Consider the following 9,809-nt stretch of genomic DNA (forward strand, 5'->3'; position numbering starts at 1 on the left):
AGGAAGGAAGGAAGGAAGGAAGGAAGGAAGGAAGGAAGGAAGGAAGGGAAAGAAAAAAAAGTAAAGAAAGAGAAAGGAAGGAAGAGGTCCCTACTTCACATTATTGACAAAGAACGAATTGCAAAGCAAAATTCTGGCAAATTACTAAGTATAGCTCCACATAGGAAACTAAGTATAGTTAATAGAAGGAAATAGAAAATAGCTTACCAAATAGTTTAGTATGGATATATAGATATAGATATAGATATAGATAGATATAAAATAAATATATATAATTTTTTTATTTTTTTCTTATTAGTTACATTTTATTAACTCTGTATCCCAGCTGTATCCTGCTCCTTCATTCCCTCCCAATCCCACCCTCCCTCCCTCATCTCCACCCAAATATATATAATTTATGATATTATATGTACATTATATATATAATGTATATATAATAATATTATATATAGAGAGAGAAATTTATCCATATACATGTAATGGAAGCATAAAGCCTTTCTCATCAAAAGTGGTTTGTTTCATTTGGTTTTATATTATGAGGAACACCCTGATTCCCAGTTTCTTCCATGTTAATACTAAGAAACTTCTTGTGAGATTTTCAATTCAGCTTTCAATTCTTGTACACAAAAAAATATTGCCTTTCCACTTAACTTCATGGTTTTTACTACAGTTTCCCAAGTATTTTAAGTTGTACTTGCACACAGTAGTAGGACTTAGAAACATTTATTTCTGACATTATTTTAAAATCCTGGAGTACCCAGGACTTAAGAGAACTGAGTCTGAGGTTTCCTTTGTGAGTTACTAAGACATATAATCAATCATTTAAATGAAGCCTGAAAAGATGCCAAGGGAACGATATGAGAGGGAAAGCTGAAAATTATAGTATCCACTTCAAATAACTACTTTCACTTATACTGTTTTTTTAATAAATATCATTTTAATAGTTATAAATAAAGACAAGCATGTCAGGGTTCATCCAAGATTATCAGTAGCTTTGGGGTAACTTAATATAAAGGCTGATACATAAGGAAACAAGATAAGAAGTTACACAAATAAAGATTTAAATTGTATTACTGCCAGTGTGGAATATGTGTGGAGGAATGTTGTAGGAGGTGAGAGAGAAGGTCACGGAGTGTGGGCAGCACATTCTCAGCAACATCTTCTTTAACTCTCTCTCTCTCTCTCTCTCTCACACACACACACACACACAAATGGGTGTTTCCCCTCCAATTAAGCAGCATTTGAATATTTGTTTTGAACATTAAAGTGTTTTCCTGTTATAAATACTCATATAGATGGATTTCCTCGCTGACCACATAGCAGAAAAGTAAGGCACAGTGTCTGTCAGAAATATCAAGACAAGGGCTGCTAGGATGCTCTAGTGGGCAAAGAGGCTTACTGCCAAGCCTCACAGCCTGAGTTCAATCCCCCATTTCCACATGATGAAAGGACAGGAGGCTCACTGTCTCCACCCGCACATGTGGACCCTGCCCCGAAGAATACATTTTAAAAATTAAAAGGTTAAATCGTATGTTTAAGGTATAATTGCTGAATAATCAGAAGGAAAGTTGCTTTAAGCAAAAGAGAAAGAAAGAAAGACAGAAAGAAGGAACTAAGGAAGGAAGGAAGAAAGAAAACAATAGAAAAATCAGTTCCAAAATCCTGTGGCAGTGAGCAGCATCAAGTCCTTCACCTACAAAATACCAACTATTTAATATTCAGCCCTCATGCTGTCTCTCCTGTTTTCCAGAGCTCACAGCAGCATTAAACCACTTTTTAAAAAAAAATTTTAAGTCAGTAAGCACAAGGACCAAATATATCTGGTCACAGAGGTCTTATATGAGACTGTTTCTCCAACCAAGGACCATGTATGGATATAACCTAGAACCTCTGCTCAGATGAAGCCCATGGTAGCTCAGTAACCAAGTGGGTTTTCCTAGTAAGGGGAACAGGGACTATTTTTGACATGAACTCAATGGCGGGATCTTTGAACTCCCCACCTCTCAAGGGAGGAGCAGTCCTGCTAGGCCACAGAGAAGGACTTTGTAGCCAGTTCTGAAGATACCTGATAAAACAGGGTCAGATGAAAGGGGAGGAGGTCCTCCCCATTCAGTGGATTTGGAAAGGGGCAGGGAGGAGATGAGAGAGGGAGGGTGGGTTTGGGAAGGAATGAGGGAGCAGGATACAGCTGGGACACAAAGTTAATAAAATGTAACTAGTAATAAAAATAAATTTAAAAAAATAAAATATAAAACCAAAAAAAAAATAGTCAGTAAGCAGAAAGATGTTCAGAAACACTGTTGGGTATCTCCTACCTTGCTGTATGATATCCCATCGAACACGGAAGTTATTTCAGCGGGAGTGGACACTGTGACAACCACTGGATGCGAAGACATCAGGGAGTCGTCCTCTTGCACAGGTAACACATCTTCCAGCAGCACCTGGCTGAGCTGAAAAGGCAGAAAGCAAAGAAAGGTAGCACTTCCCTCCGACCGCCCTCTGTCTTACAACATACGTCATCAAAATCATGGGGAAAGAGATGCAAACACCTCAAATTATTTCATGCTGTCTCTAAGTCTTCAGATGAATCCCGTTACACCAACGGCTCCACAGATTTCTGTCTTCTCTCTGTAAGTCGTTTGGCTTCTGTATGACAGGCCCAGCAATGTCTGTGCTTTCTGCTTCTCCTCTGCGCTTTCAACTGAACCAAACCTTTCAAGCGTCCCTGTCTGTGTAATGAGAATGATGTCACCCCACGGGGCTGTCATGAACCTTCACTGAGGTAGAGTGATATTGTTAATTGGAAAGTGGACAATTGCTATTAATCAGAGGAAATTCCAAGTCATCCTTGAGTTCCAGTGATCAATTGTGATTTCAGCCTTAGGCGTTCTCAGTCGAGCAGAGCGGCTTTGACCCCAGAGTTGATCAGCTTTCCTTGGCTGAGAGCACAATCCCTCCCATTTTCTTGATACATAACTTTTATTTCTTCTACTAGCAAAATATTTCTGAGAGGGGAGCTTGTTTATATTTTTATTTATATTTTTCAATGTCGTGGTTGCCATTCATAAGGAACTGTGGTTGAGTGAAGGCTGCAATCATGATGGTTTGACTGGGATTTTTGTTTGCTTGCTTGGTTAGCTGGTTTGGTTTATATATCAGGAGGTTTAGGTGGGAAGAAAGAGCCGGGTTCTTGACACCAGAGAATCTGAGGGTATTGTCACTTTCATGCCAACGTTTTCACTGACATAGTAAGTTATAGTGGTGTTCATGGAACTTTCTAACTTATTTATCTGACATCTTCCCACACAAGACCTTAAGCTGGGAACTCTGTGAGAACAAAAATCATGTTTTTTTAGCAAATGGCTTGATCTTCGGCTCTTAGCAAAATGCAAAAATTCATAAATGGGAAGAAAAACGAGCAAATTATAGCTGTATTATGTGATTACATTCCACCAAGATCTCAAGAAGCGAATAATGAATTCTTCTAGAATACACTAATAACCTGGGGCTTTGCACATGCTAGCAAAATACAGTCACTGAGTTACATCCACAGCCCTTGGTTTTCCAAGTCAGGAGACCACTAAGTACCTTAGGCTGTCCTCGAACTCTTGACCCTGATTCATCAGTCTCCCAAGTACAGGGATCACTGGCTTTTGCAACCAAGCTGGGCTTAATCAGTGTTTTTGAAACACCAAATTGCAATATTAATAAACACTCAAATGTTACAATTGCATGTAAGAATTTGATATAAGAAGGACACTAAGGTACTTTTGTAGAAAAAAAAAAGGACAAAGTAATTTGTCATTTGTCTAATTTAGTTTTATAACTTATAAATTATGAAGTTACAAATTTTTTCTGCAGGTGATGGTTGACGGCTGGAGATTTTTATTTACTTAGTCTTGCCTCCATTCCCAGGCTATGTCACAGCTGGGATAGGGGTGTCAGCAGTAGTTAGTGGGAATGTTCCACAGCCCACAAAACAAAGCATTGCCCCAATGTTAATAGTTCAAGGGTGGGAAAACCCCTCAGGTAGATTAAATGTTTAAAGAGGCAACTTCTTAGAGTAGCTTCCTTACCTTTCAAAGACGGTTAGGGAAAGTGCAAGCAATTAATTTAAAAGATAGGTTTTCCAAGAACCAGGCATGGTGGCGCAGGCCTTTAGACCCAGAGCTCGATGCAGAGCCAAGTGGATCTCTGTGAGTTCAATGACAGCCCGGTCTACATAGCTTGTTCCAAGACAGTCAAGGCACCATGAGAGAAAACGGGAGGGGTGGGGGAGCAGAGATGAGAACATTTCTAGACCCGAAATGCCTAAAGCACATTCTTTATTTGAAAAATAGAAAAGCTGATTTGCAACAATTGCTTCTCAAAAAAAATTTAACCTGTATCAGCAGTTGTCACTGCCTGCACAAGATCAAGTCATCCGAACTCCCAGCGTGGACAGGGGCAGGGTTGTGATGCCCCGCCCCTTGCTGAGGAGCTATTGGTAACTTCTTCAGGATTGTGGCCATGGAAAGGCTACCCACGCTGGAGCAGCTGATCCTATAGCTGAGTGGTTTTTGTTTGTTTGTTTGTTTTGTTCTGTTTTCTTCTTCTTCTTTGAAGAGCATTAAATTGTGAAGGGAATGTGGGGGTAGGGAGTAGAGGAAGAGATGAAGGGAACAGAAGGGGGGATAGGAAAAAAAAAACTTTTTAAAGATGAAGTAAAAGAAACAGACCTTTGAGCCCCAATGAAGTTAAACTTCTGTTGGATGGTGTTTCCTTAACTTTTAAATGTGCCTTTTCGTAGACTTTCTACAATACTTAGGAGACATTAAAGTGAAGGGGTCATTTAAAAATACTTTTAGAAGTCTGAGAAAGATAAAAATAACTCCAAGCTGAGCGGTCTTGTTTTTTCTTTATCGGATTCACGTGGGAGGCCAATCCCTTTGAATAGGTCTTATTGTTCACCTTTATTTATTTATTTTTTAATTTTATTTTTCTTTTTAGTTACATTTTGTTAACTCTGTGTCCCAGCTGTATCCCGCTCCCTCATTCCCTCCCCAACCCCACACTCCCTCCCTGGTCTCCTCCCTGCCCCTTTCCAAGCCCACTGATAGGGGAGGACCTCCTCCCCTTTCATTTGACCCTGTCTTGTCAGGTATCTTCAGGGCTGGTTGCAAAGTCCTCCTCTGTGGCCTAACAGGACTGCTCCTCCCCTGGGGTGGGGGGGTGGGGGAGGTCAAAGAGCCTGCCCTTGAGATCCTGTTAGAAATAGTCCTTGTTCCCCTTACTTTTGAAAACTACTTGGTTACTGAGCTACCACGGGCCACATCCAAGTAGAAGTTCTAGGTTATCCATAGATGGTCCTTGGTTGAGTGTCAGTCTCAGAAAAGACCCTGTGCCCGGATATATTTGGTCCTTGTAGAGCTCCTATCCTTTCCATATCATACTAAATCCCCTTATTTCATATGATTCCCTGCACTCTGCCGAGGGTTTGGTTATGAGTCTTAGTGTCTGCTTTGAAACACTGCTAGGTAGAGTCTTTCAGATGCCTTTTGTGGTAGACTCTTGTCATACGTTCAATGCACATCCCATTTGTCTTTCTAAATGAGGATTGATCATCTTCGCCTGTGTCCACTTTCTTGATTATCTTCTTTAGGTGTGTAGACTTCATTATGTTTATCATATCTTGTAATTGTTCACCTTTATAACAACCAGATGAGGCCTTTCTTATTATGTCCATCTCTTTAAAAGGAGGCAGACAAGGCAAATAAGTTACTCAATGTCAAAAATAGTTGTTCCAGGAGAGGGCAGTATTCTACATACTTCGCAGCAATCAACATCAATACAGAGACAGGTCATGTCTCTGTGTGTACATACATGCGTATGTACAGCCAGAGACAAATACTTACATCATCTACATAGAAACAAAAAGTTTAACGTTCCTAAAGAAAATTCTGCAGCATTCTTGGACATTTTTATTCCAGGTCCCTCCCGGACACACTGTGTATACACTATGCATACAGTTTGTGTACTTGGATGTTAACTTGGTACAGAACAGTGCTCTCCTTGGACGTTAAGGGAGACCTGACTCAGAAAGGATCGGGCACCTTGCTCACGGCCTCATTTCTCGTTGTGCGTCTAAGAGACGATGTGTTTAGGATCTGAGCTTGCACCTGACGCAAAACTTGCAACCTGCTCAGGTGAAATGGCTTATAAAATAAGACTTAGGAGGGACTCACACAATACTGAATGCAAGGTGGGCGTTTTCTGCACTTCCTTCCCCTACCCTTTCCCATCCTGACAGGGGCTTGTCTATGACTCCCAACTGCCTCGGCAACTGTGTAAAAGGCTCTTGGCAAAGATCAGCTCAGGGGAAGCGGCTGGCCCTGCTGGACCTTCTCAACGGAGGTCTGAGACCACCGTTGTTCTTGACCCTGACCCTAGACCATGTCAAAGGCTTCAGTCCAGTCTCCACAAAGAAAATCGATTCAGAGAGTATGTGTTTCTGACTCACCATTTGCCAATCCTTTTCAGCGTGGTTTACTCCCAAGAACTCGAAGAAAGAAGCAAATCCTTCATTTAGCCACAAATCGTCCCACCAGTCCATGGTTACCGTATTTCCAAACCACTGGAATGAGAAGCAGCCGGGCGATAGCTGGATGTTTATTCTCTGGGTAGGGAGCTGAGTAGGAAATTTCACAGCAGGGGCACACACACGGCCAATATTGTACCTAACATTTATTTCCCATTTATCTGGATTTGAGAACGTTAAACTCTCTAGTTTGTTCCCATATTTTAAGGAATATATAATGTTAGACGGAGGTCTCGTATGTGTTTACTACAGGCAGACAATCGAGAGCAGTGCTCTTCAACCTTCCTAATGCTGCAACCCTTTTATCCAGTTCCTCGTGGTACAGTGACCGCCAACCATCAGTTATTTTTGCTGTTACTTCATAAGCTGTAAGTTTGCTACTGTTATGAACCATAATGTGAATACCTGTGTTTCCTGATGGTCTTAGGTGACCCTGTGGGGGGGCCATTTGACACCGGACAGGGTCGTGATGCACAGGTAGAGAAGCACTGGCAAGTTTCTGTGCGGTTAAATGCTAAGGGGTGCCCTGGGTTGGTCTTTTTCACCTCCTTACTCATTATACTTTGTGCTACTGCTGTGAAACGGGCCAGCTTTTCAAAAGCAAGTGGCGCTGCTTCAGGACCCTTCTCTACCTGGTGTACAAGTTCGTGGGCAACCACACTGGCCACTCTCTGTCTGTTGGATGAGCTTGATATCAGTGGGTCAAAAAGCAGGTTCGTTTCTCGGTAAGTGACAAGTCCCCAGTTTTCCATGGCGCCGGTGCCAAAATCGGGAATAGCAATTTTATCTACGGAAAAAGACAGTCCAGTGAGAAATGCATTCTTTCCATTTGTTCATAGCATTTCTTACCAAATTAAGTTCTTTGGATGACTTTTTTAAGGCTAAAAATAATTTTTCAGAGTGAGAAACAGTAATCATTTGTGCAAACATTTTGGTCCTAATGCACTCAACATTCCCACGGAGCAGTTCCTGTAGGCTCCAGACTTCAGTGTGTTTTAACCCCCCCCCCCTTTTTTTTCTCAATGGTTACATGACTGTTTCTGTATTCAAAACCTGTCTAATTTTATGTCTGTACAGCAGGTACTTCATTTTTTATTAGCTTTCCCCATCCCTCGCTTAGGATCTTGGTTATAAACAGCATCCGTTTCGGAGATCATTGCTAGGAAGAAGAGAAGGAAGTCTTTAAATAATGAGGACTAAGGAGGACAGAGCTTGTAAGTTACATAAACAGCTCAAATGTCAAGGACACAGACTGAGAAAACCACCAGCTCCAATTCTGTACAATTTGAGAACAGTCCAATTGTCCACCAGTCTAACATCTCTTCCCTCTTTTCCTGTCCCTTCCCTTGCCATCTTCATCTATATATTAAATAAGTTAGAGGGACGTAGAATTGAATGATTTCTCCCTAAAATTTTTTCCAGGTCTAAAATGTTGTATGCCACGGGGATTTCTATCTTTATTTTCTTGGGATTTTCAACATAACATCCAACAATGGGAGGCAGTGTTGAGCAAATTCTCCATTAAATCTGCAACTAGAAAAACATTGGTAAGTGGGAAGTACAGCTTCCCTAACTAATGAACTATAACCCAAATATAATTTTTATTACTACTATAATTTAATTGAGGCACAAAATTTAAATAAGTTAAATTTCCTTCTAACGTGCAAGAAAGGGGCCATTCTCATTAAGATAAAAGTTCTTAAAGATTTGTATAAAAGAATAAAAAGTATGTATCTTCAGTAAAACAAACAAACAAACAAGGTAACAGTAGTGTTTTTCTTGTCATGTTACTATTATTCTAAGGTTTGGTCATCATGGAGTAAGAATATCCTTAAAGAATGGAAAAGTCTTTCCCTCCTAACCAACATTTTTCACAATGTTGGAAAGTATAGTTTGCACAAATCCTTGAGCAAATGAAAGTAATCTCTTCTCCAGTGAATGCAGACATTATAATTAATTAGCATCAATTCAATTACCTTTTGATATAAATGAGGACATCATTTCCAAAGACTCTATTATACAGCTAATTCAAAAGTGTTGAAGATGCACAGAAAAGCATGTGGTGAGGGAAGAGAAGAGGAGGAGAAAGAGAAATTTGTCCTGCATCTCAGGTCATCCTGATCACTATGAGTGAGACAAAGACAAAGAGATTTGTGGGTTTGGATTCTTGACCTTTCATAATTTCTTCTGACTCTGGTAAAAAGTTACTTGTTTTTCTGTCTCCTCTAACAATTGGTAAACGATAAAAATGACCATTGAAGAGAAATGAGGTTCATACGTACATTGAGCCACAATGCTTTTTGCCTTCCATGGGATTTGTTAAGGCAAAGGGTACTGGATAGGAAAATGAGTTCTTGGTTGGTTCTCTTTCTCTCTCTTCTCTCTGTCTCTCTTTGTGTGTCTGGCTGGCTGGCTGGTTGCCTGTCTGTCTCTTTCGTTGATAGCCCTGGCTATCCTGGGACTCGACCTGTAGACTAGGCTGGCCTCAAACTCAGATCCACTTGCCTCTGCCTCCCAGGTTCTGGAACTAAAGGCATGTGCCAACACCAGCCAGCCACTTGGTTGGTTCTCTTAATGCCTTCCTTATAAATATCACCCAGGGTCTTACGGTTACAGGCTTGTTCAAACCAACCCCTCAAGCTTTTCAATAAAGTGTTTCTGCTGTTGATGGAGACTGCATATCCACACATTTGGACTCTGGGTCTCCTCACCTTTTACAAAACAACAACAACAACAACAAAAAAACATGTTTCTCTCTATACTAGAGAAAAGAAAAATGTGGAAGGACCTTTATTGTTTCGTTCACAGGGCTGGAGAATCTTGCACAACAAGGGGCAGATTGGAAACAAATGGGCTTATGACATCACCGACCCTTACGATTTTCCAGCCTCCTGAGGAGGGCCATGAATGAAAGCCATTGGATGAGTACTGATTTTTTTAAATCAAATGATGTAGATAACGTCACTGTGAGCAAGCACAGCAATATTGTATACACACTGTCATCTCTCTTTGCAAATCAAAGATTGTATCTTTATCAGATGAGAGTAGAGAATGTCTACTATTTTTGAAGGATCCCAGAACAGATCTTTGAGCTTGTGGTAAACACCAGAAATATAGTGCAGACATATACCAAAAAGACTCAGGGATAATCAGTGATGAGTGGCAATATAATTAGACACACTAGGTTAAAAAAAAAAAAAAAAAAAAAAAAAAAAAAAAAAAAAAAAAAAAA

At 40.4% G+C, this 9,809-nt stretch overlaps 1 protein-coding gene across 1 annotated transcript in view; it reads right to left on the reverse strand.

Moving 5' to 3' along the window:
* Enpep (glutamyl aminopeptidase) overlaps positions 1-9,809 on the reverse strand; it is a 76,328-nt gene that overhangs the window by 38,008 nt on the left and 28,511 nt on the right. The window contains exons 5-7 of the mRNA XM_055628105.1: positions 7,210-7,364; positions 6,500-6,613; positions 2,316-2,450 (exon numbers count right to left, since the gene is read on the reverse strand). Of these exons, the coding sequence (XP_055484080.1) occupies positions 2,316-2,450; positions 6,500-6,613; positions 7,210-7,364 (404 nt within the window). The remainder of the gene's footprint in view (positions 1-2,315; positions 2,451-6,499; positions 6,614-7,209; positions 7,365-9,809) is intronic.

This window comes from Psammomys obesus, unplaced genomic scaffold (assembly GCF_907164565.1).
Source record: "Psammomys obesus unplaced genomic scaffold, mPsaObe1.curated_primary_1811, whole genome shotgun sequence".
NCBI classification, from domain to species: domain Eukaryota; kingdom Metazoa; phylum Chordata; class Mammalia; order Rodentia; family Muridae; genus Psammomys; species Psammomys obesus.